The following is a 25,469-nucleotide window of genomic DNA, read 5'->3' on the forward strand; positions in this document are numbered from 1 at the left end:
GCTGTCTGAGGACGACTGGGGAACCGGGAAAGGGGGGAAAAGCTTCCTGTACGGAAGCAGAAGAGCTAGGCGAAAGCGCGGAACAGTAAGATCCTGACGCTTGTACATATTGTGTACAGGTCCAGCAAAGTACTTGTCGACTACCGCCAGTACTACCGATTTAATAGAAAACAGATGAATCCAAACGTTGGCGGCAATTTTCTCTATCGCCTCCCGTGCTGTGGTTTCACTACTGTTCAGCAATGCTGCTGCTGTTGCTCTTCTGTCTTCTTTTAGTCCTGCAAAGTGCGCATTCGAGCGCTGCTACGGGAGAACTCGGCGTGAGTGCTTGAAAAACATGATCAGGTGGCTCGGAAGTTTCGTGTGTCTGCTCAATTGGTTACTTGCCTGCTCGCCGACTCGCATACTGTACTTGTGCAAATCATCTATACTGTACTCTGTGTAGCACCGGGGACGGTGGGTGGGGGAGGCGGTGGGAAGGTGGCGGGCCCGAAGGGCCGCCAGCTCCACACCGCCCTTCGCGAGCGCAGCGAGCATTAGGCTGAGGCCGTGAGGCCGGAAGCAGCGCCGCAGGCAAACTAAGGAAGGCCGTGAGTGAGCGGAGCGAGGTCTGTGGGCTGGGAGGGATGCGGTCGTCATGGGGATAGTCTGTTTCGGTGCAGGGAGATGCGATGCAGTTGTTCGAAGTGTAGCTTAGCATGCTTGCTTGCGCGCTCAATGTATGTATGTATGTAGATGTTTGGGAGTTCTAGCGTTGCTCGTCTTTTCCTGGGACTCTTTATACGGACTGAACGACACCATCAGCCTCGCCAGAGTTGACAGTCTTGCCCGTCTTCTTGATCTTCTCCAGCAGCGTCGCGTAGTCTGGTGCGTTGGTGGCTGAGGAATCTGTGGTGATCATGGCGGTTTGGTCGTCGAGGGAGACTGTGTAACTCTTGATGCCTGCCGAGGAGCGTTAGCGGGCGGTCGCGAAACGAAGGGGGCGGGTTCGGTGTGGCTCTGGGCTGAGGCGAGGGAGGGGAGGACGAGGCAGTCGTCCACCGGCACGGTGGGCAAGCGAAGCGAGCTCTAGGCTGAGGTCGTGAGGCCGGAAGCAGCGCCGCAGGCGAATACTGCTGGAGGGATTGCGGCAGGGACGGAGGGAAATGGGAAAAGACGGGCGATGACTTACCTTCAGTCTTCTTGAGGACGCGCTCGACGGCGCCGGAGCAGCCGCCGCAGGTCATTGTGACGTTGAACTTGTAGTTGTGTTCTGCCATTGCGACTGCGGTTTTGGTGGTGGGTTGGTGTGGGTCGGACGATAGCGGTGAGTGGGATGCTGTGGCTGTAGTTGTGGTGGTGTCTCTGGGTGTGTTGGTGCAGGCGTCAAAGTCCTGAGAATTAAAATTGGACTCGTTTTCTGCAGAAGTTATGTACAAGCGATCCCAAGTACTTTGAGTCGTAGAAGACTGAAGTTGGTGTGAGTAGAGCACTTGACAAACACAGATGCTCAGATGTAGGTGTGGGAAGCCGACAGCGAGATCAGGGGCAGGTGGTTCAATAATATATGGATTTGTAAACAATCGACGAAGAGGCCGGGCAGCACAAAGGAATGTCCGCGCCGCAGCCACGGATGTCGTGCTCACTTACGAAACTTGCTCACGGGGGCGGCGGTGAGACTGAGGGATGTCTCGAATTGGTCAGCGGGGCTCGAGTTCGTCGGAGACTCGGCAGGGGCGTTTCAGGGTGCATTGGGGGCTTCTGGGGTGGTTGCTCTTGATGAGACGCCTCGTTTGGATTGCCTGATGTTGAGATCATTGATGGGCAAAAGATGGTGCATGTTGACTTCAGGCAACCTTTCCAAGGTTGCGAGACGACTAGGGAACATAACGTATATCTAGACTACATGACTGTTGGGCCGGCGTGAAAGGCAGCCTGTGGTGTTGGTGGACATTTAAATTCGGAAGCTTGACACGTCAGCCGGTCTGAGCTAAGTCCACACGCTCATGCTTCGCTCGCCAACAACCACCCAACACCCAGTGCAGCAACAATGCCACCTACGTGAGATCCACGCTGCGGTGTCACCTTAATTTTTCTCTGATGCTGAAAGTTAACCTACAACCTTGCCACCTCCTGCCTTTGTGACTCCCAGATGCTTTCCCAGACAGGCATCCACCTCTCCCAATTCCCATCCTCCACATCCTCCATCGTCCTCCCATCCTTCCCAAACACCCTGATCCGCCTCTCCTGATCCCCCTTCTTACTCCCCCACGCCACATCTCTCCCCTCCAGGAACTCCCCAAAAGGCCTTATAAACTCTAACACATTCCTCCGATCTGTCTCGTCGTATCCGGCTCGCCATCCACTACACCACCAGATCGGCGTGTCTGCACCGTGACACACGCCCAATTGAGGCTGAACCCATGCGTCCATACCCTTGGCGCGCCATTCGATGCGGTAGCGATGGAGATTTTGTGGTGGTAGGGCGGCCACGCCGGGGCTTGAAGGCGGGTGCAGGAGGAGATGAGTGAGTCCACGCTCGGGGATGTGGACTTGTCCCGCGCCCGTCATTTGCGCGAAGACATCTTGCCATGCGGCGACATCCTTGGAATCCTTCGGAGGGACGTTGAAGTGCGGCAGCATGGCTTCGTAGACGGGTTTGGGGTAGTAGTTCGCCAGCTGGACCAACAGGCCGGGGTAGTCGGAGGGCGGGTTGACGAGTTTGTAGAGTTCGGCTTCGTGGGCGCATTCGCCTAGCAGGACGGAGATGTTGTGTTTGGCGAGGAGGGTGGTGAAGTGGCCAGAGTGCAGGCTGTGGAGGAAGGTGGAGGGGATGAAGGCATCGTCGGTGGAGGAGCGGAAGGTGTGTTGTTTCAGACGGGTGATGGAGGCGTTGAGGTCGGCGGCGGGGATGGCGCGGAGGCGGGAGAGTTTTTCGCGGATGGGGAGGGTGGGGGAGATGGAGTTGACGGTGCAAAGCTCGTTGAATTGGGTGGTGAGTTGGGTCGAGGTGGTGGAGGCGGGTTGGATGGCGACGGCGTTGGACCAGAGGTAGACACGTTTGATGATGCGTTGGGATGGGGGCAGGTGGATGTCGTGGTAGAGCTGGAAGAAGGTTGAGTTTGCGCCGGCGCTGAGGCCGCCGCAGGAGATGTTGGAGGGATTCCCGCCGAAGTGGGCGATGTGTCTGTGCACGAACTCGAGGGCGGCGCGTTGGTCCCAGAGGCCGAAGTTGGAGGGTGATGGGTCTTCTTTTAGGGAGGCGAGCTCGGAGCCACCAAGGAAGCCGAAGAGGTTGAGACGATAGGTGGGCGAGCAGATGATTCGTGGAGTTGACTCTCGGAGGAGGTCGATTGGATCGAGGTCGTGGCCTTGCATGGCGTGTCCGACCTGGAGCCAACCTCCGTGGATGTAGAACTGGACAGCCCATCCTCCTGGAGGCGGTTTGCCGGCTGGGACAAAGATGTTGAGGTACAGACAGTCTTCAGATTGCTCGTTCTGGATCTTGGGTATGGCGTCGGGGTTTGCCAGCACTGCAGCTGAATGGCCATACACTGGTTGAGGACATATTGGGCCGAAGGCTGTGTAGTCGCCTGGCTGACCGTTGCTGTCGCTGAAGCTGAAGTCCACTGGGAGTGGCTGAGGATGTCGCCATCGTCTAGAGCCGACTGGTGGTAGGGCATATGGTACTTTGGCATAGCGGTGGTAGATGGGCTTGCCCGAGGAGTCGCGAGCTTCAATGCCCTTGAGCTTGCCTAGTGAAGTCTCATGAATGTGAGTATGCTGTGTCGAGTGGGCAGACCCCATCCTGATTGCCGAGGTACGCAACGAATATAACCGTTCACGAGAGTGTGTTCACCAGATGAAAACGAAACAGCGGTAGGATCTCTGAAATATTCTTGAATGACCACATATGTTCGTGATATTCCGAAGCTCGTACATGAATACACGAGACCTCTCGCGCCAGAAGAGCGTCGAACTCCGTCTCAACGAGAATCTCGCAAGAGTCTATCGCAGCGACGAGGCAACTACTGCCCCACATCATTACCAGGTGTGGAGCTATGGCGGGATCACTTGAAGATATTGCCGATGCTTCGGCCATTTTTCTAGAGTATATAACGTTCCGCGGGCGGCGTCCTTTCCGTTCTGGCAGGGCTTCATACTCTTCACCAGCATGACTGCACGCCGAAGATGCTGCCATTCCTGGTTTCCCGGCTAGCAGCAGCGCGACTGGGAACTCGACTCGACCTCGTCGCTAATCATGGCTTCCGAGATTCGCGGACATCAATCCTGCTCCTTGATGAGTTGAAGAGGTCTTCTCGTATAACCGCAAGGCCGACACAATACCTTGAGACTTTTCGCAGCATCCTGCCCGCAATGCTGCAATGGGGCCGGCTCATGAGGCCATCCTCGATTTCAGATTCATCCTGTGGCATGCAGTGCGCCAGGCCCTGTAAGCTCTTAATGTGCGCTTCTGCTGTTGCATGATCGACCTGTCGATCATCGCTTTCCGCAAGGACCGGGACAGGCCATAGAGAGCCACGAGACTACGCTTCCGCTCACAAGCTAAGACAAACTGCTTTGCTTCCGCCGCTATGAGGTCTCCTTTTGATCCCTATGTCTCTTCAGCGTCACTACCACTTTCCTCTCCATCCGTCATGTCACCATTCTCATTAGCCATACCGTACAACCTCGCTGTTTCACTCCCCAGTAGGGGCGCGCGCTCCTTTTCGTGGCGCGAGAAAGAGCCGATGACTGCCATGACCAATGCAGAGAAGCCATGCACCATGATCGACCAAAGCACAACAAATGAGACGATGGGCCAGACATGGTTGATCACATCGTTATAAGCTCTGTTGATGTCTCGCGGAGGGTGCGGCAGAACTTCTGACGTGCCTGTCTCAAGCCGCGCCCTCGCCTCCATGGCTAGAAATATTGCTGCGACTCCCATTGGTCCGAAATGCCCTGCAAAGAGAGCCTCGTTCCAGGTATGTATTTCCCGGATGAAGGGCTTGAGAGCCAAAATGGCTGGCAGGCGTCGGATCAGGAGGACGAGAACTGAAATTAGAATAAGTTTCCCGGGCGGGATTGTGTCGTGGAATGCATGCCATGGGATGATGGATCCGAAGTAGACGAAAAGTACCGAGTTCAGTAGTAAGTCGATGATACTAGGCAACTTCATCTTGTGAGTCTTCGATACAAACCAGCCATCCCAGCAAAAGGCTTGGCCTGCGGCGAAGCAGACGAGGAAGTCGTCAAGGCCCAGTGTTGCGCCGACGCCGACGCACAGGATGGCGAGCAGGAAGTAGAAGACAAACAGCGTCGCTTCTTGTAGGAAGTTCCGCTTTTCGCTGAACTTCAGTGCTCGATTGGCTGCCAGTCCCAAAATAACGCCAACAATGATGCCGACGCTGCACTGCCATATTATGACATTCAAGAACCACTCCTTGAAGCCCTCTCCGAAGCTGGGAGCTGTCATAATGTAGAGTCCAGCATAAATCAGCGGAAATGCAGAGCCATCATTGCAGCCAGATTCAGCAGATAAGATGTGTCTCAACCGTTTGGGGATCCGTTGAGAGAACCGTGCTTCGCCCAACACGCTGGCGGACAGCACTGGATCAGTAGGTGTCAAACACGCTGCGATGACAAGGCAGTTTCGGACGTTGAACCCAAGGACAAAATGCAGTATAGCCGTGCAGATGAACCAGCCGGCGACCATGTTTGGTCCCAGCAACAATGAAACACCCCGTGCATGCTTCTTGATGTACTTCGCTGGGAGTTCTATGCCGGTAGTGAACACCTGTACGCCGATGACGACCCTCGTAAACTCCTGAGAGATGTTGTCTTCCCAACCCCAGGTCAATGGATCTAAGATGGTTGCTCCGCGTGGTCCGAAGGCTATGCCGGCTAGTGTTGCAAGTGGTGGTTCCGAGAGGTGAATGCGATTGCGCACGAGCTCTGCGAACAGGGCAAAGGCGATGAGGAAGAGGCTTAGTAGGAGGTATGTCAAGTGGCTGGTAGATGGCTCGATCTCGGGCCAAGACATGGTGGTGGCTTTCAGGACGGGGATTACCAGGTCAATGCAAGTCGTGTTTGGTAGTCATTAGTGAAAATTAAGGATATGAACAAGACTGCCAGCTGCAACTTTGGGACATATACAATACAAAAGGACGTGTGGCAGTCAGCACGACATTGCTCACCTGAGTGGTGAGTTTTCCAACGGCATCCGTCATCGATTTCTTGGGATCAGGAAGGAAACTCCGATCATTGCAGCCAAATCTGGGGCGTACCTGCATCGTACGAAGGTGTGGCTCATGTTCTGGAAGATGAGGCTGAATGAAAGGAATTCGAAAGCATTAGCCACATTGACCGGCCGTGTCTTGAAGATCAGCGTGGTGGTTTCGGTTGAATGCAAACGTGGAACAAATGTGAGAACAAGCTTATTAGTTGACTGCAGATCATCGGAACGTCGGCTGTCGAGGTTCGAGATCGGGTACAATGCAAACGACGTGTCAATCTTTCAGAGGGCGTAGGCTTTCACGGAGCCGGCGAGTTTGCTGCTCGCAGGCAGAGCGGTGAAGCAGCGAGCAGTAGGGTTCTTTATGCCGACTGCTCACCGGTCATCGTCTCGGAGTCTTTCAATCGGAATGGATCGAAAACAAGAGCAAATGGTAAACGGGCACCCGAGGTTGCCTTGAGGTGTTGTGCGGACCAGGGAGAAGGTCGATCGCCGCTGAAAATAGAGCCAATTCATCGTTTGCTTGTCAGCCGAAAGGGCGGCGGCAAGAAAAGGTGAGAGATCATTCGGTTGGTGGGCTGGTCCTGACAAACAGAAGGACGAGGGGGAATTGGAGGTGGGTTGAATTGTGGTCCGCAAGGCGGAGCTCAGGTTCAATTCGAAGGAATCAAATCGAGGGTCAGATGGGACAATTGATGCCCAATATTCCATCAGACGTGTGAGATTATGATGGAAGAGCATGCACTGTGTATGAACAGCATGGCATGGCATCCTGGGCAGATTGCTTGTAGCACGGGTGCTCGGAAATGCCGCCACGGATAGAAGGCTTACCCGGAACTTGAAGTCAACTTACTGTGGTTCTCTGTTTGAAGGCCCGGAGCAAGCCTAGAAGCAGAAGGCTCATGCTTAAAGCGACGCTGCAACAGAGGGGCAAGCACAGGCAGGGACGCCAAGAGAGGTCTTTTCAAGCCTAGAAGGGCGCGCGCCTCCACCGCAGTTGTCAAGACAAACAGGTCATTTGATCATTTTGGCCCCTGCGCCTCCCACTCTCCCACCCTGCGCTCTGCCTTCCCTTCCATCCAAGTTACCTGTAACCTGATCTCCTCTACACCGTCTTCATCCTCGGACCTCTTCCTCCTCTCCTCCTCAACGCCTCAAGTCAGCAGTTGGCTCGACTTGTGAGTGACTCGCTCACACGTCGTCAACAATCTGACTAGGCTTGCATCTCCATTTTGTTGTCCACAAAGAATCAGGTTAGTCATCCAAGTCCAGCAATTCCTTGATTCAGTTGATGTGCTGTTATCGGTGACCCGCCCGCCTGACCTCAACCTCACGTTGCAGCTTCATCAACCAAATTCTGCCTACTCCGACCTTCACCTTTGCCCTTCATTCCCTCTCAACTTCACGGATCACCGTCTAGACACGGATCTACCTAGGCCTCACTCTGACACAACACGTTGCTTTAATCTCAACGACGTCGGAAACGGCCTTTGTTTGTCTTGACTGTCTTTATCCCGGTTTGGTGCTAATTCCACTCTGAAACCAGTCTGGGTCGATCTACTTCCACCACATCCACCTCAAGTCATCCCTCTTCGAGTCCTCTTCGATTTTCTCGAATCACATAACACACGTTAAGAAGCCTGCAAAGGCAACAAATCCGCCAAGATGACCACAATGGTATGTTCAGCCTCACAACGATGGCAGCAAGAAACACCCAAAAAGAGTATGCTCACACATCAGCAGGATCTTCGGGTCGGTAACAAGTACCGCATCGGTCGAAAGATTGGTAGCGGCTCATTCGGAGACATCTACCTGGGCACCAATATCATTTCCGGTGAAGAGATCGCCATAAAGCTCGAGTCCGTCAAGGCCAAGCACCCTCAACTAGAGTATGAGGCCCGCGTCTACAAGTCTCTGGCAGGAGGTGTTGGCATCCCTTTCGTGCGCTGGTTCGGCACCGAATGTGACTACAACGCCATGGTCCTCGATCTCCTCGGCCCCTCCCTCGAAGACCTTTTCAACTTCTGCAACCGGAAATTCTCCCTCAAGACCGTCCTCCTTCTGGCGGATCAGCTCATCTCACGCATCGAATACATCCATGCCAAATCCTTCATCCATCGAGATATCAAGCCCGACAACTTCTTGATGGGCATTGGCAAACGCGGCAACCAAGTCAATGTTATTGATTTTGGTTTGGCCAAGAAGTACCGCGACCCCAAGACACACTTCCATATTCCATACCGTGAGAACAAGAACTTGACGGGTACGCTCGTTATGCCTCGATCAACACCCATCTTGGCGTTGAGCAGTCCCGTCGTGATGATATGGAGTCACTCGGCTATGTCATGCTCTACTTCTGCCGTGGCTCCCTTCCATGGCAAGGCCTGAAGGCTGCAACCAAGAAGCAGAAGTACGATCGTATCATGGAGAAGAAGATGACCACCCCTACCGAGGTTCTGTGCCGTGGCTTCCCTAACGAATTCGCCATCTATCTAAACTACACTCGGTCACTCCGCTTCGACGACAAGCCAGATTACAGCTACCTCCGCAAGATCTTCCGTGATCTCTTCGTCCGAGAATCCTTCCAGTATGACTACGTCTTTGACTGGACCGTTTACAAGTATCAGAAGAACGCCCAGGCTATCGCTGCCGCTTCTGGCAACCAAGCTCCGGCGGAGGAAGAGGACAAGCCACGAGCTCGCGGCACCGCTGCTGCCACTGGCCAACCCACCACTGCGAAGCCTGCAGCAATCTCCAGCTCTCGACGCAAGGTCATCGATCGCCAAAACACCAATGAACAAGGCGGTAGTGATAGGATGTGAGTACTGAGACCTTCGGTTCTGTGTAAGGGACCTCCTCCGCGTTGTGCTTCGGTTACGTGGAGATTTGAATTGGCATCTGACTAATATACAGTCTTCGACGATAGGACTCGTTCCGGCACTTCGAGGCTTCCTAATCTTAGTGGTCCTCGTTGAAAGCAGAATGAAGGCTTCGGCTCCTCACTCACCCTCCACTCACGCTTTGAGTCGGCAATCAACATGATTTCCTTCTTGACTCAAATGCAACAAATGGGCATGTCGGATCCCGCGCGGGGTTTGCTAATGGCACATGGCAAATCCGGATTGGGATATTCAACCACATAAACGGACTCAATGGTCATAGGCCGACGACTACGATCAGCTCCGGCATCACGACTCAACGAGTGATGCTACAAGTGGCTCTGAATTTAGCAGACATATCTTACGACCACCTTCGATTGTGGCTCAATCATACGGCTGCCCAGTATCAACGTACCGGCAACGATTACTGATGATATTGCTCCCGACAGACGAATCATACTACACACCACCGCCGCCCCTCAACACTCAGCACGTTTTATTTTATGGTTTTCTCTGCTCCACATGGTCGGACTTCGAAGGACGCACGCCCACCTTCCGGCCACGAGACGCAGTCAAAGGTCCTTGCAAGGAACAACAGCTTGAGATCGATTCGTCAAGATTGTGGACATGAGCAGACGAATTCAGCAGGCAGATAGATGGTATAATATGACGGAGGACATGTCAGGGGCGGCTTCTGGGGCTGTTCGGGGCAAGGGTGAAGTCTGCTCTGATTTAAGGAAGTATTCAGTCTTCGGAAGAGGCTCCAAGTCTCGACGGAAGCAAACCACGACTTGATAATCAAATCAAACAGAAAACTATGTGCCAAAAATTGCGAGTTTCCCGTTTTGCTCCTGACTGACATGATGGCTACACGACGTGGGCATTCTCGGATCTTGCCTGCTGGTGACAACACAGCATTCAGCCACAGACGTGATCGTGCATCTCTACCCCGAGCTTCCATCTGGTTAGTTTCATGTTCACTCGCTACGCAAGCGAGGTACGGTATCTCTGGTATTGTTCCTTGACAATGGAAAACACAGCGGTGAGCAGCACTCTCCCTCTAGATGCGTTTCTTCGTGCTCAGTGAGGTCAGCGAATTCGAGTTCAATCATTATGGCTGGCGTGTCGAACACAACATGCCGTGGAGGACTCCGTGACAGTCATGGGCTGGACCGGATCATCCCAGATCTAGAACTGTGGTGTAACCCGTTTCAAAATGTCAGACGCAACTTGATCTGGCAGAAATGAATGCTGAAGTAGTCTGTTTAAGAAAGCAACGTGGCAGGCACATTCTCAAGTGGCTGGGACGCAGAGCGTTCAACGGCAGGAGCTAGACTGAACTATCGAAATATCATTCTCATCTCTGCTTCGTTACAGAGGGTTCCCAGCCACTACATCCCTTATCCTTCTTAGACATTGCATCTCTGTTTCGGACCATTTCGACTGCGATCACACTTGACACAGCCTCGTAGTTGCCATCTGCATAACGCTATCACGTCGAAAGTTCACATCAACCGAGCTGACTAAAAACTCAACCTCTCTACTGCTCTCACTTCTATCACCTGCTCAAGGAGGACTCTATTGCCACTGCTCATAGCATCTGAACACAGCCAACCACGAGCAAATCCATCAGCTCCGGCAGCACATCCGAGTCTACCAAACGCAATCCGAAGTGCTCTCGGGCGTCATCTTACCAACACCTCTCCGCCTGCCAACAAAATGGTCGAGCTCCGCAAACGTCCAGCCCGGGAGGACCCTGTCGCACCACCAGCCAAACGCTCGTCTTCTAAGACCAACGCGAAGCAGCCTTCCAAAGTAAAGCAAGTTGTCACCAAAGCGAAGGAAGCGATAGCAGGGCCTACTAAGTCTGAGGAAACCACAGCCACCGATCTCCCCGCCGCCAATAGCCAGACGGGAGTCGTGCCCGAAACGACCGGCACGGCTGGCGAGGGCGTCGATGCCGCTCCTGCTACTACTTCGACGAACGCTGCGGCTCCAGCTCCAGCTACTGGTAGAGCAGCAGCAGCGACCGTGAAACAACTCGGCTCATACAGTGTAGGCACGAAAGTTGACCTCAATGGGTTTGGTGGAACGGTAACTACGCACGATGGAAAGAAGGTCACTTTGGGTGAGCTGGCATCTGGAGCGGAGAAGGGTGTTGTGGTGTTCACTTATCCTAAAGCGAGCACGCCTGGCTGTAAGTTCGACCTCTACCCTTTCGCAACGAACGGTGACTCTATCGTCGCCGGATCGTGACCTTTTTGTCGATCCAGCGTCGATCATTCGTCAACCGATCATGAGCTTTGCGTCAAATGATCGTGGACCGTCCGTCAATCAAGCCTGACTGTTGCTGACCGAATTCCCAATGTAGGCACGACACAAGCCTGCCTCTTCAGAGACAACTATAAACCCATTGGTGACGCAGGCTACGCCGTCTATGGCTTGTCAACTGACTCCGAGAAGTCGAATACGAATTTTGTGACGAAAAAGGAGTTGCCATACCCGTTGCTGGTAAGATCCCTTTCTCTGTCTCCCTCTTCCCCCTCCCCTCTCCACCCTTTCCAATCGAATGCAAAGATATATCCGCCAGGGAGGACTTTACGGCATCGGACAATGTCCTCCCTGCTCTCCTCGCGGAGCTTTTCATCTGCGTTTCCACTTCCAGTCCACCAGTCTATGCACACTGACGCTTGTCGAACACAATAGTGCGATCCCAAAGCCTCTCTAACACACGCCATCGGCATGAAGAAGCCCGGCTCAACCACACGAGGTGTCGTTGTGCTTGATAAAGATGGGACTGTACGCGTATGGCAGCAAGCGGGACCGCAAGCTACGTTGGACGCGGTATTGGGGTTCTTGAAGTGAGGTGCGAGACTATGGTAGATGTTATGGGGAGGGTGGTGGGCTGAGGCGGACGCTACGAGCACGAAGCATTCGTCCACGGTCGTCACGGTAGCAGGAGAATGTCTCACGTCGCAGGAGAACCTTCGAAAGTGATTCAAACATGTTTTCGTCCCATCAGATCAATATCGTTCGGCTATCTCGACAGACCTCGCCCGTCCAAGCCCCAAAGCATACAGGCCAACCCGCACACAAGGTCGATGCATTGCTGCTCCAGCCAACCCATCTGTATCCAGTCTAGAAGACATCACCCAGATTCCAACTCCTATATGCATCAACACACCTGACCACGAAAATCCCACGGCCAGTGCTCAACCCCTTCCTCATCGTAGACCTTGTAATACACCGTCTCCCCTCCTTCAAAGTAATCCTTCACCAGAATCTGATGTTCCGCCAACCCTTCCTCCTCCATGCACTCCCTCAGCACGAGGCTCAAGGCTTTCTTCCGAAAGAAGACCTCCGAGAACCAGCCGTCTTCCTTTGGCTCGCCCCAGTAACGCTTCACCCTCCCCACGAAGTTCGCCAGCGTTTCGTTCTCATTGACTTCCTGCCCCTTAACGCAGCCCTTGCTGCCTTCCTTCCAGTTGATCCACATGTACCTGTGCTCTAGTCAGATTTCTGTGTTGATGCTGCCTGTCTTCAGACTCGGGGTAAATTAGAGCAGGGCCATACCCGTGATCCCGCCATCCGCGTCGGTGCCAGCCGGAGCCACGGGCTGTGCGCGCTGAGAGGCGTGTAGTGCCGCGGCGGGATCGGTCGTCTGCGCTTCGGACTGCGAGGGTGAGCATTGGGAGTGGGTGATTTCTGGGACAGGTGGGAAGAGCGAAGAGAGCCGGGGTTCTTGATGGGTGAGCGGAGTTGGACCGTACTTTGTATGAAGGGTATAGTTCGGGCGAACTGGATAAGGGCCACGGCAGGTGCTACCTATAGGGGAATGTAGTCGCCCATACCATGAATACTGTGTACACGTCACGTACCGTACTTTGACATTGCAGCCTACATGAGAGGGCGCCGGAAGTTCATGCGGCTTGAGACCTGTTCCTGCTGCTGGAGCGGTGCTGCATAGGTTTCACAGAGAGAGAGATGGGGTTGGCATAGCGCGAACGGATTCCACGGCGTTTCGATGGGCAAGAGCACAGGAATTCGGAACTGGGGAGGGACCTGGCAGACCACATACACCCTTCTTGAGGGTAGGACACGATATCCCCGTCGCCTCGGCCCATTGTGGTCTGTCACATTAACTTGTCTCGTTGCTTTGCTGGCGTATCATAGCGTTGCGATGCCCGGATACCACGCCATCCCAATCCGCTCCATCTCCCTTGCGAACTTCTTGCTCTTAATCTCTTGCCCTCCCCTTCCTCTTCCTCCCACATCAGGCGTGTAGAACCCATTCAGCAATAACCCGATCCACGCGCTTTGTATCGCCTTCCACGCCGGCTTAAGATCAGCGTCCCGCAATCCCACCGTCCCGCCCGCGGAGATCTGTGCGTCGACTTCGGCACTGTCGTCGAGCGCGGTGTCCGAGGTACTGTTGCGGCCGAGCATGTCCACCACGATGACGAATTTGATGTTGGTGTTTGTGAGGAAGCCGTAGGTTGCGAGGCGGGGGCTGATGGAGTGGAGGAGGCCGAGATCTTGGGTTAGAGGGATCTTGTTGGAGGTGGAGTGGCGTAGGCGCATGTCGAATATGTCGAGGGAGGAGTTGAGGACGAAGGACATGTCGAGGTGGGAGTTGGTGTGTGGGGGGAGGAGGGTTGTGTGGAGGGGTTCGTCCTGTGCAATAAGTATGGGCGTCAGTTGGCTGGCCATTCGGTCTACGAGGAGGGGCTATGAGATGTGGTTGGTAGTGTTGCTTGAGCGCGGTGCTCGTGGTGAAGATGGTGGTGGTGGTCTACGGACATGTTTGCCGATCACGCCTATGCAGGCTATTGATGGCGTAGTCGCCATTTCTTCATGAGATGTGTGGCTTCATCGAGCCCGGTAGCAGCAGCAGCGAGAAAGGTGAGGATCTGCTTCGAAGGCAGTCGCTGGCGCAGTGTGTGAGCGGTGTGAAGGAAGACGAGTACGATGTTCTGTAGAAGTGCAGTCGCTCGCTCGGATAGAACAATCCGCCAATAAGATCTGACGTAGAGTTCTTGACTAAGGAAAAGTGGACCTTTTGATCTTCGACTTTGTGGAGGGCATCATAGACGTGCAGACTGCACATTTACCTCCTCGCCGGCGCCAAATCTCCTCTCCTCACTCCTATAGGGACCTTGACACTGCCATCCTCTGTCCTTTGTCCTCGGTCACATCACACGCAATGTTCTCCCTCTCGCGCTCAATAGCGCCGCGCGCTCTCCGAGGTAGCTACCTTCCACCATCCCCATCGCCACACACAGCTCCGACTAACACCTTCTTCAGCAGCCGCTCAAACCAGCACACCTCTCCTCCTCCGGGCCACACCCTCAGCCATGATATCGTCTTCGGCACCAACCTCCGCCACCGTCCCAACCATCCCCTCCACAGTCAATGACGCCTCCCGGCTCCCCGTCACAGGTGGCCTCCGCCGCGAAGTTCCTCTCCCCTCACAAGAAGTAAAGTCCGGCGCCATGCAATACGCCCTTACAACCCTCGACCAAATCGCCAACTGGGCCCGTCAAGGCTCCCTGTGGCCCATGACTTTCGGCCTGGCCTGCTGCGCCGTTGAAATGATGCACCTTTCGGCCCCGCGTTACGACCAGGATCGGTTGGGCATAATCTTCCGAGCGAGTCCACGGCAGAGCGATGTGATGATTGTGGCGGGCACGCTGACGAATAAGATGGCGCCGGCGTTGAGGCAGGTGTATGATCAGATGCCGGATCCGAGGTGGGTGGTCAGTATGGGGAGTTGCGCGAATGGGGGTGGATATTATCATTATAGCTACAGTGTGACGAGAGGGTGCGATCGGATCGTGCCGGTGGATATCTACGTGCCGGGGTGTCCGCCGACGGCGGAGGCGTTGATGTATGGGATGTTTCAGTTGCAGAAGAAGAGTGAGTTTGCCGTTATGTTTCCTGGGCGAGGTTGAAATGTGTGCTAACGATAGTGAACAGTGAGGCACACACGGATCACGAGGATGTGGTACAGAAAGTAGTCCAAGCCATTGAGAGGGTGTTCCCGTTGCAAGGTATTTCGAGATGCAGATGGCGTTCCTTGGTTGGGTGTGATAGCAGCACAGCATGATTTCGAACCCACGGCATGAGGCAGCGACGCTTCTGTACAGACAAGAAAGCTTCATTTTATCATCAGATCGATCGTGTCCTCTTTACACGTTGTTTAGAGATGACACAGCTTCAAGAGCCTCCCCTACTTATCTGATTTTTAGTAAGTGCAGTCGTCTCAGGTATCCATGCAATCCTCAGCGACATTCGCGGCAGAAGGTTCGGAGGCTACATAATTCACCAGCTTCGTCTATGGCCATCCAACCTCGCAGATTTCCTTCGTCCACCAATGCCCCGAGCAATGTGTATCAAGCGATGATCGAACCACGACTCTTGCTACCCGATCAACTGCTTCTGGTATCACGAAGATGCTCTCTCCTCGAGCTCGACCCACCTGTTAGCAGCAAATGCTGACATGGCATGACAAGTCTCTTGCCGATTCTCCATGTCAACGAACTCTCGTTAGAGGAGTGAAGCACAGCGGTTCGGGGGCGGGCTGACTACTTATATGTCATCTACCAAGTGATGGGCCGATACAAAGCGAAAAGATTGCTTCATTGACTCGGCTGGGGACAATCACTGCTATCTGTGTTGATTCATGGTTGGTTGCTACATGTTATTCAATTTCGCCCCACCAGACAGCAATAGATGCTAACATGGCATGACAAACAGTGGACCTCGACCGTGTTTGCCTCTAGGGTTCGGAGAAGGAGAAGATGGCGAAGGCATGGCAATGACTTATACCTCTACGACAGGGTGCAGATCCTGTGCAAACCGAAACGGGCGCTTCACTGACTCGGCAGTACTCCACAAGGAAGCATTCACCGTTCGTCGCTTGAACCAGTGATCATCGCTGCCTAATGTCGATGAATTGAATAAGTGTTGCAGATTCTTGTCCGTCTGCAGACCTGGCAATCCAAGCTGAACGATATCTTCTGCGAACGTACTACATGAGTCGGTTGTAGCCCGTCTTTCTGATTAACCAGCATAGAAGTACTCGAGCTCAGAGGCAGTCTGCCATGATGGCGCGTTGAGCAGTATACAGTAGCTTTGCAGCGTCGCCATGTGTCTGACCTACCGTATAATTTCACTTGACCACAGGCCTGCATCGTCTGACCTGACTCACTACAGGATAGAGAGCGTAATATTGTGTCCTCGTTCTTTCGCGAAGTGATAACACGCGACCTGGTGTCGGCAGAACGGCTTTTGTGGAGTCCTATTCCCTGGAAAGTTCGAACGAATCGGGCAAGGACTCGAGGTCGTGGCTGCGCGTTGGTGGTTACTAGTCAAGATTTCGTACGTCCTTCATCAAGCGTACTCCTCAACAACAACAACCTTGGCCTTCTTGTACATACCTACCTGCTCTCAAACGCCTCTTTGGAAGGCACTGTACATAATATCACGACTCGTCCAGAATTTTTGAGCGTTGTCGCATACTCGGTGTTTGCTTTCGCTTGGATACTTCCGCCGCGATTGATCCAGCTGCCTCGAGGAAGAAACGAAGACAGAGCAGGGACTCGAGGGAGCTCATCTTTGTTTGCGCCTCGTTTACAGGAGAGGGGAGGTTTCAGCATCTAGACGCCACGTCAGGCTCCTCGGATGTCTCCTCCACCAACAGAGCAATAACACCCATTGATGGCCATGCCATGGCAACGATCCGCCTCGTCAGGCCACTCCGATCATGACCAGACCAACATGCGCGGCCGCGCGCAATCAGACCTCGAGAAAGACGCGCTACGAATATCACGGCACAGCGACGACTACGACGAGGACGACCGCCTCGACTCCGCGTCCTCCTCGCGAAGCGTCTCCTCCACGCGCAAACTCAACCGAGCTTTTTCCACACCACGGTCGAGATCCTCCTTCCTCTATGTGCGCTCACCAGCGCAGATTGTACGATATGCCTGTTTAGCACTTGCAGCGGTTATGCTGTTCTTTATGTTTTCGTTGGTTCAGATGAGTCGATCGTCAGCGAAAGAGGTCGAGACTGCGGCTGCGCAGAAGAACGATCCGGATAAGAACCCGATTGTGAAGCCGCCGGTGTGGGAAGGTTTTGAGTTCTTGACGAGGTATTATGGCGGGATAAGGAGTCTGGTTCCAGCAGCGAGCAATGTGCCTGAATATCCTAGGGCTGCGGACGAGGAGGATTTAGATCCCGAGGCGTTGCAGGAGGAGGCGGCGCCGGAGCAGCACTTGACGGAAAAGAGGCAGGAGGGAAAAGTGCCGGATAGCAAGGTGTTTAACCCTTATCCGGACTATGCATCGCCAGAGTATATTGCGAAACATGGTGAAAAGGTGGATTGTTTCCTGGATAAGGCGAGGACGATATCCGTGCCACAGGTCAGGATGTATGAAGGTGTTCCGAGAGGGTTTCCTGATGCGGTTATGGGATCTGCTGAGCTCTTGGGCATGCGGACGGATATTTGCTATGATCGTTTCGGCCGATTAGGACCCTATGGCATCGGCTACAGCCTGAGTAAAGGTGGCAGCGGTTCACAACTCGAGGGCGAAAGAGAAGGAGCGGATCTGGTCTGGCAGAGCACACCCGAGGTCGACTGGCGGGATGTGAAATGGGTGGCCGTCCAGGAAAGGTGTCTGGCTGCAAATGCCCATCGTTTCAAGGAGCCGCCCAAGCCCAAGATCGACAGGTGGAGAGCTATGCCGATCGGCAGCATATCGAAACGAGCAGAAGAGCCCAGTGATTTCAAGTCCTCGACCCCTCCGGACAGCAAGAAACCAGCCTCCGAGCCACTTCCAAGGACTGCTGTGGTGATCCGCACTTGGCACGACTACTCCTACACACCCGAGGATCTGATCTACCTACGATCTATCATCTCAGAACTCACCCTTCACAGTGGCGGTGAGTACACCGTCCTGTTCCTCATCCACGTCAAGAACAGCGACACAGCCATCTTCTCCGACGACGAGACCTACGAGCGCGTCCTCCGCGAATCCCTCCCCGAAGAATTTCGCGGCATGGGCGTCCTCTGGAACGAGCGACAGATGGAGCTTATGTATGGCGGCCTCGAAGAAACCCGCATGCGCGACCTGCTGGTTCACGGCGTCTACCGCAGCACCTTCATGCCCATGCAGTACCTCGCCTACACCCACCCGGAGTTCGACTACTTCTGGCACTGGGAGATGGACATCCGCACCACCAATCACTGGTATCATCTGTTCACCTCTGTCGTCGCCTGGGCGAAGAAACAGCCCCGCAAGCTGCTCTGGGAGCGCAACTCTCGCTTCTATGTCCCTGCCAAGCACGGCTCCTGGGAGGATTTTAGCCATATGGTCCGCATCCAGACCGAGCAGGGCACCAACTCGCCCAACAACATGTGGTCTGGCCTGAACCAAGGCAATCGCATGCCTGGAAGCGACTCATCATCCAAGCAGACCGGTGACCGCCCGATATGGGGTCCCGAACTCCCTCTCGATGATCCCAAAACCGCCTTCGACACCGACCCCAAACCGCCGCACTCCTTCGAAAAGGATAAATACACCTGGGGCGTCGACGAAGAAGCCGATCTGATAACCTTCAACCCCCTCTTCGACCCGGACGCAACTACTTGGTTGCTCGCGGATGACACATCAGGCTACAATAAGACCAGAGGACAGCCGCCACGACGCACCGCCATCATCACAGCCTCCCGCTTGAGCAGGAGGTTACTGATGACGATGCACAAAGAAACCGCCCTGAATCACCACACCATGTTCTCGGAAATGTGGCCCGCCAGCTGCGCCTTGCACCACGCTTGAAAGCCGTCTACGCGCCACACGCAGAGTACATAGACAGGCACTGGCCCGTCCCGTACCTCGAAAGCGTGTTCAACGGCGGGCGGAACGGCGCGACTGGGGGAAGTCGAACAAGCGTATTCGGGGACCGAGAACACAATTTTCGAGGAACGACGTGGTATTATAATGCGGGGTTTCCGGAGGTGTTGTGGCACAGGTGGTTGGGAATGAAGTTCCACAATGAGGGCGGGGAGGCCGCAGAGGTGGGTGGGGAGGGGAGGATGTGTTTGCCGGGGATGCTGTTGCATCCTGTTAAGCGGGTTGAGTTGGTCCAGGAGGGGCGGCGGGCGGACTGAGGGTGAGTGGGAAAGGGAGAAGCTTTGGAAAAGACCGAGACTGTATTTGTGTGTACATAACTTAAGGCAGTCGCAAGCATGATTGTTCGTCTCAGCCTCTTCGTCTGGCGCCTTCGATACAAGTGTGGACTACTCGACTACTGCGCTGCCACGAGCATGGATCATCTTCTGGGCTATTTGACCGTGGCCGCGGCAGCGTCAATCGTCCCCTCGTTGACGCTGAGCCTGGTCAACAGAAAATGGAATGTTCGGGCACCACTCTTCTCATGCGACTGACGAATCGAATTACGCTCTAGATCTTGCTGACCCGGCCTTCTCAAAAGTACATGCATGTGCTTCAGTACACCTTTACCGGTATAGTGCTGTCTGTGTCAACTCTGGTATTGCTGTGATGTTCGCTTACGCTGTGATTCGGCAGAACAGTTAGTCTCCCGAGGAAGTCACTGCCGGTTCTGGGCCCTGCACTGGCTTCTGGTCACTGGAGGCCGGTATTCTTTATCCAGCTTTACGCCGATGGCGAGAGACGGTGACACTGGCTCTGGACTTTGTGTCATCTCGGGGCTCCCGATGGCAGGTGCCTGGTCCTGAATACAGACGGTGGTGGGGTTGGTGAAGCCGGTCGGTAGCGGCCATCTCCTCCAATGCTCCTTCCGTCCTTGTTCCTCAGCCGCTTCTCGCTTCTTCTTAAACTCTTCCCTCTTTTTCCTCCGCTCCTCCGATTGCTCTGCCTTAGCTGCCTTGCGCTTCCGCACATCGTCATCATACCGTCTGAGAATCTTTCTTACGTCAAGAGCTGGATGAGAGGTCTCCGCGAAGGCACGTTCCGATAGCAATCGCACCTTGCCCATGGCTGCATGGACAGCATCAGACTCCGAGCACTTCAGTGAGCGTCCAGTAGCCTTGCGCAGATTGGGATGATCGTCCAGGATGGACTGCACCACTCTCAGGTCCTTGATCTTCGGTGGTCTCGCCGACGTCCAGTTGACCGGCATCGCGAGTTCCAATACCTCCAAGCCTGGCAACAATGCCGCCAATCTTGTGACGTCCTTGGACTTCCACCACTGTCTTGATTCGCGGCAGAGATGGCAGCGGCAGCCGGAGGTGTTGCGATGGAATGAGATTGAGCGCACTGACCCGAGGATGACCTGGGACGAATGGCCGAAGATCTCGAAAGCATCGGCTGAGTGATCGAAGTTGAACTTCAATTTGGGGTACAGCCACAGAGCAACCTCCACCCTCAGGAGACGAGAAACGAGTGAAACGTTCATGAGGGGTTGCAGCCAGGCGAGGCTGTGTTCGTTCCGGGCGTTGCTCCGAAAGTTCTGGAGTAAACCAGCCAATGTGAGGCTACCATAGTTTTGACGCATACCATTGTCTCGACGCTCTCCAGTCACGATGTACTCGGGTAGATCCAGTCGCGTGCGCGGGCTTATTGCTGAACGCCACCATTCGCGGTCGCGGGTTATGCTGATGTTGTATGGTGAGTGTTGGTGGGCGACTTCTGGGAAGAGGAAGGCGTAGATCATGTGGCGGATCTCTGGAGGGAGGGTTGTGAAGAGGTCTATGGTTGAGTCCCTGGTAGTGGGCTGAGGTGGTGTTGGGTTGGACAGATTGACGAGAGCCCCGGCAGCTTCTGGCTCGCTCAATGATGCTGGGGAATTTGTTGGAGGCGGAAAGAGCCCACCTTCCATGACCTGGTGTATGGCTGCTGGCGTTGCTGGGGTTGTCATCCAGTAAGACATGGTGAGTCGGAGTGTTGCTGTATTTGCTCGAAGAGAATGGTCGTGGATGTTGCTGTGAACATTTTCGAGGTTGTGTTGCGGGATCAGTAACAAGTAAGTGGACAGGTGTCTTTAAAGGTACTCATGGCATTTCAGCTGCGGTCCACCTAACTTGGACAGTTGGTACATGTTGGTCAGAAGCTGTCCGCCAGAACAAGCATTCCGCCAGCTGAGCAGAAAGGTCCACGATACAAATCTTACCCACAAAACCATTCAATCAGGCTATCTTCGACGCGGGCTCAAGATCAGGCGGCTGTGCTGGAGTGACGCTGTACACGTATTATGCCTGCATTGCGATGCGTCCCGAGATCTGTCAAGCCTCATCAAATAGCACTGCAGAAAGGGGTGGCCGCCGATCTACCTTCTTACGACCTGGGCGGGAAATTGCGCTGGAGGGCGGGGCGGAGCGGAAACTTTCTTGGCGCAACCTTCCAACAGTTTGCGATGGAAGTGATAAACCTGCCCGTGACGTCGACGAGCCTGCGTTGTATCAGATAGAAGTCGTCAGGAGGAAGCTAGCCTGCCTCATTGGCAGGTGGGCATGGAGCTTCGTGATGGAAGCCTGCGAGGGAGGGGTTGGGTGGAAACTTTCTGAGGTCAATAGTGAGAAACCAATAGGGCCTTGGAAGTATGAGGTCTGCAATGTCGTGTCATGAGTTGTATGTAGACTGCGTGGTGGGTGACCTGTAGGACAGGACTCCGATAAGTGGGCGGGTCGTGCACGCCGCGGCCTGATGACAATCACTGGCAAGACTCGTAAGTCATTGGGTCGGATCAGCACGACGGGACGTAAAACGACAAAAACGTGGCTACCCTTGGCCACGGGTTATCCTGCGAACGCAAGATCGAATGTGAATCTTGTTACGAATTCTTAATTTGGACTTCTGTGCCAACCGATGGGCAACAACGATCCTCATCACGGCATTCCTCGCAGGAGGACGTTCCGCGGTGTCATAGTAGAGTACAGACCTGACTTCCAGAAAGACTCCCAAGCGATATCCGCTTGACATAAAGATCGTCTCCAGGACATGTTCCAGTCGACTTTTGATCGAGTAGAAAGCGGCAATGTCAGCAACATCAGCGCCTCAATAATGCGCTTGTCGACCTGAACGGAACACAACAGCCTCATCGCTACTGCGGCCTTGGAAGCCGATTATCGTAATCATCCTCAAATCTCCCCGTCCCATCACAACATCTCCCCGTCCACCGATTTTGACTCAACATCCTCCTCGTATCCTCCTCAATCTCCTCATCCTTGGTCTTCACTTGCCCCCTCGCCTGCTCCGCCAGTACTCTCTCTTGTGCCATTGTACCTCCCGCTCTTCTTGGCGCTGAGCCTCCAATTCCAACATGTCTAGCGTGTGCTGTCCACGACCCCAGCGACGTTCCGCGTCGTCGATGGATTCTTGGATGGTGAGTTTGTGGAGGTCTTCGAAATGCTTGTTCCAGGCTGCGACTTTAGATTGCCATTCAGCGGCGACTTTGGCGTCTTCTTCAGCCTGAATTTGGGCGGCTTTGGTGGGGTCGGCTTTGATGCGTCCGTCAGCATCGCGCTCTTCGCCGAAATGGCCGGGTTTAAGACGCTTGTAGTTGTTGGTGGCTTTGTCGGACTCCATCTTCTCCTGGATTTTGCGCTTCTTCTCGCGGATCTGCTCGTCGCGGATAGCTTTAGCGTTGAGGTACTGCTGGGTGTGTTGGAGTTGCTTGCCCTTTTCGTGCTCGCCGCGGCCGGAAACGACGTGGGTTGTGTCCATGGGTGGTTTGGTGAAGAAGAGGACGTGCCCTTCGTCGTCTTGCTGGAAGCGGTCGCGGATGTCTTTGGGGATGGTCTCGTTGGCGGCGGTGCTGAGGATGTAGGCTTCGTGATGGCGTTCGTGGGCGGTGGCGGTAGGGTACTGGTTGTAGGTCTGAGGTTGGGCGGCCGGGTGATAGGCAGGCTGTGAGACATGTTGCTGCTGCTGTTGGGCCGCGGCTTGAGCCTGGACTTGTTGGATAGTCTGACGTTGCTGGTATGGCTGAGTTGGGGTTGCCCCTCCATATCGAGCAGTGATATTCGAAGCCTGGTAGCTTGGAGTTTGCGCGAGATGTTGCGTAGCAGGGAACGGAGATTGGGCAGCAGGAGCCGGTGTTGCTTGACTGTGGTATCCTGAGCTTCCTTGTTGGTAAAGACCCGGACGAGCAGCCTGTGGCGCTGGTGAAGGAGACGCTGTCTGGTGAGCCATTGTCGGAGTTCCAGCTTGCGCTGGTCGAACCGGCTGGCTAGGCGGTCGTACACCGATCGGCTGAGTCTGTGATGGGAAGCGACTTGGTAGCATGGGATTCGAAGGTGGCCGAACAGCAGTGGGTAGTGGTGTCGGTGGTGGTGGAGGAGTTGGTTCTGGGGGTGGTGATTGCTGTAACATGTTGTCAGTCACTTGTGGACAGAGTTGACCTTCACAACACCAAAAATTTTCCTTTTATCTCCATAGCTCAACTACCAAGTGAAGAGCACAGGCGTCTTGGCATGAACAAGCAAAACGAACCACCTCAGAATCCTCAGGGCATGCACTTACATTGTCATCTCTGGCACCAGTGTGTACAGCACCAACAATAGGAGGCGCATTCTTCGACCCATACACTTGCGACACATCGCCAGGACCCTTCGCGCTGTCCTTGAGAAGATGCTTGATCGGACTCGGCACTTTCTTAATGCGACGAGGCGCATCGAAGAGATCCATCTCATAGTCTTTGTCGCGAACTTCATCGGGTAAGCAGCTCGCCCACGTCTTGATCTTGTTGAATTTGTGTTTCTCCTCGTTGTAGCGCGTTTCACAGACATACACCTCGGTCTTCGGATCGATATTTCTAGGACGACCACGACTATAGCGGGTATAGAACATGATGAAACATCGATCGACGACTTCCTGAATATGATGATCACGATACTGACCGGTCTTGCAGACTTCAGCAGGGTAGAAGTGTCGCTCGTACTGGTGGATTGTCTGCTCCGGGCGGAAGTACCAGCAGGCATTGATCCAGTCCTGGCCATCGCTACCACGCCAGGTGCGATAGATTTGCGCGATGATGGGCTTCGTGACATCGTTGGGATTCTGAATGTGAATCCAGTCACCGACCTTCCAGGTTTCGCCTCTGTACTCGATCCCATTCGGCATCGGAATGCGACCATCATCGAGCCCATACTCGGAGTCAGGCTTGGCCTTCTCAGCCTCCGCGACCTGACGGGTCTCCTGCATCAAGACCTTGGCATCCTCATAGATCTCACTGCCGTCTTGATTATACGCCATGGCATTCCTGAACATCAAGTCGGTGTCCTTGAGGAAGTGGTCAACCGAGTTGTACTTTTTCCGCTTGGCCTTCTTCTTGATGGTGTCCATGGCTATGGGATCTTTGATTTCTTGGTAGTAGTGAGGATACTCGGCCTTGTCTGGGAGACGGTCGAAATGTCGCAAGCGGTAGATGCCGTTAGCGTCCTTAGGTCTACGCATCGACTTGATGATGGACTTGATCCTGGCTTCCAACGGAGTATCGACTTTGGGCGGACGGCCACGCACCTTTCGCTTGTCGTCTTGATCGTCGTCATCAGCGGCTTGCTTCTTACCACCACTGGGCCGGGCCTTTCGACGTTTTCTGTCGTCGGCATCTGATTCCTCTCCCTCCTCGTCTTCGTCGTCTTCACCATCCTCCTCTTCGTCGCCTGCTTCTTCCTCGGAGACTGGATCTGGTTCTGGAGTGGCCGCTGGGATCTCACCGAGGTCTGGGAATGCGGTCTCCTCTTCCTTGACCAACCCTTGCTCGACAAGCCTTGCCAACTCGGCCTTAAAAAGATCCTGGAGCTGGAGTACATCCCTCACAGGCTGCGAGTTTGGACGATTGTATACCTGAGCATTGTGGACGACGAGAGCAAAGTCTCGGACGAATTCTGGGATGCCAGTGTACGTCTTGCGTTGTATCTTGCCCTTGAGCGTGCTGATTGCGCTTGGCTCTTTGATGATCTGGTAGTAGTCGGGCAAGTTGCGCTTGTTGGGTACTCGCTTGAAGAGAGTGGAGGGATAGTGGTCTTCACCGCGGATCTTGACTTTGAAGTCTGTCAAGACATCTGTGATGGCCTTGAGATGCTTGTACAGTCTGTTGGACACTGGACGACCCGAAGTGTCCTGCTCCAGATCTGGATCGTCTTCTCCCGCAGCGTCTTCATCTGAGTCTTCCGCCGGCGCATCGTCTTCTTTGGGCGCCGCTTCTGACTCCGCAGGCTCTTCAGGCTTTGTCTCCACCTCGATCGACTCGACTACGGAATTTTGTGGTTGATCTGGTTCACCCGGCGGATCACTGTCGATGGGAGCCTCGGCCGGAGGCGCATCAGGCATAGCCTTGTCGGTATCGATCTGGTCGGCCATCTTTGTGTTTCTCAAGCAAGATCAGT

The 25,469-nt window shown here is 54.3% G+C and overlaps 10 protein-coding genes across 10 annotated transcripts; 4 read left to right on the top strand and 6 right to left on the bottom strand.

Moving 5' to 3' along the window:
* Positions 1-778: 778 nt before the first annotated feature.
* Positions 779-1,259, bottom strand: AB675_11877 (Metal homeostasis factor ATX1; the record flags this gene model as incomplete). Its single annotated transcript, XM_018140761.1, has 2 exons — positions 779-942; positions 1,172-1,259. The coding sequence occupies 2 exons, from the start codon at positions 1,257-1,259 to the stop codon at positions 779-781; spliced, it is 252 nt and encodes an 83-aa protein (XP_017996754.1).
* An 835-nt stretch (positions 1,260-2,094) lies between these two features.
* On the bottom strand, positions 2,095-3,786 carry AB675_11878 (putative esterase/lipase; the record flags this gene model as incomplete). Its single annotated transcript, XM_018140762.1, has 1 exon — positions 2,095-3,786. The coding sequence occupies one exon, from the start codon at positions 3,784-3,786 to the stop codon at positions 2,095-2,097; it is 1,692 nt and encodes a 563-aa protein (XP_017996744.1).
* Positions 3,787-4,594: 808 nt separating this feature from the next.
* Positions 4,595-6,025, bottom strand: AB675_11879 (putative Na(+)/H(+) antiporter C3A11.09; the record flags this gene model as incomplete). The annotated part of the gene is made up of 1 exon (XM_018140763.1): positions 4,595-6,025. One exon carries the CDS (start codon positions 6,023-6,025, stop codon positions 4,595-4,597), a length of 1,431 nt encoding a protein of 476 aa, XP_017996767.1.
* Positions 6,026-7,882: 1,857 nt separating this feature from the next.
* Positions 7,883-9,039, top strand: AB675_11880 (Casein kinase-like protein; the record flags this gene model as incomplete). The annotated part of the gene is made up of 3 exons (XM_018140765.1): positions 7,883-7,894; positions 7,961-8,480; positions 8,600-9,039. The coding sequence occupies 3 exons, from the start codon at positions 7,883-7,885 to the stop codon at positions 9,037-9,039; spliced, it is 972 nt and encodes a 323-aa protein (XP_017996783.1).
* Positions 9,040-10,815: 1,776 nt separating this feature from the next.
* AB675_11881 (Peroxiredoxin) lies at positions 10,816-11,961 on the top strand (the record flags this gene model as incomplete). Its single annotated transcript, XM_018140766.1, has 3 exons — positions 10,816-11,293; positions 11,468-11,607; positions 11,803-11,961. 3 exons carry the CDS (start codon positions 10,816-10,818, stop codon positions 11,959-11,961), a joined length of 777 nt encoding a protein of 258 aa, XP_017996785.1.
* A 310-nt stretch (positions 11,962-12,271) lies between these two features.
* On the bottom strand, positions 12,272-13,806 carry AB675_11882 (uncharacterized protein; the record flags this gene model as incomplete). The annotated part of the gene is made up of 2 exons (XM_018140767.1): positions 12,272-12,596; positions 13,289-13,806. 2 exons carry the CDS (start codon positions 13,804-13,806, stop codon positions 12,272-12,274), a joined length of 843 nt encoding a protein of 280 aa, XP_017996764.1.
* A 493-nt stretch (positions 13,807-14,299) lies between these two features.
* AB675_11883 (NADH-ubiquinone oxido 19.3 kDa subunit, mitochondrial) lies at positions 14,300-15,113 on the top strand (the record flags this gene model as incomplete). The annotated part of the gene is made up of 3 exons (XM_018140768.1): positions 14,300-14,342; positions 14,401-15,012; positions 15,073-15,113. 3 exons carry the CDS (start codon positions 14,300-14,302, stop codon positions 15,111-15,113), a joined length of 696 nt encoding a protein of 231 aa, XP_017996741.1.
* A 1,762-nt stretch (positions 15,114-16,875) lies between these two features.
* On the top strand, positions 16,876-18,936 carry AB675_11884 (uncharacterized protein; the record flags this gene model as incomplete). Its single annotated transcript, XM_018140769.1, has 1 exon — positions 16,876-18,936. The coding sequence occupies one exon, from the start codon at positions 16,876-16,878 to the stop codon at positions 18,934-18,936; it is 2,061 nt and encodes a 686-aa protein (XP_017996730.1).
* Positions 18,937-19,708: 772 nt separating this feature from the next.
* AB675_11885 (uncharacterized protein) lies at positions 19,709-21,010 on the bottom strand (the record flags this gene model as incomplete). The annotated part of the gene is made up of 1 exon (XM_018140770.1): positions 19,709-21,010. One exon carries the CDS (start codon positions 21,008-21,010, stop codon positions 19,709-19,711), a length of 1,302 nt encoding a protein of 433 aa, XP_017996707.1.
* A 1,301-nt stretch (positions 21,011-22,311) lies between these two features.
* On the bottom strand, positions 22,312-25,443 carry AB675_11886 (Chromatin structure-remodeling complex subunit RSC1; the record flags this gene model as incomplete). Its single annotated transcript, XM_018140771.1, has 2 exons — positions 22,312-23,442; positions 23,602-25,443. The coding sequence occupies 2 exons, from the start codon at positions 25,441-25,443 to the stop codon at positions 22,312-22,314; spliced, it is 2,973 nt and encodes a 990-aa protein (XP_017996841.1).
* Positions 25,444-25,469: the final 26 nt, after the last annotated feature.

The sequence above is a fragment of the Cyphellophora attinorum genome (assembly GCF_001299255.1).
Source record: "Cyphellophora attinorum strain CBS 131958 chromosome Unknown Contig28, whole genome shotgun sequence".
NCBI lineage: Eukaryota > Fungi > Ascomycota > Eurotiomycetes > Chaetothyriales > Cyphellophoraceae > Cyphellophora > Cyphellophora attinorum.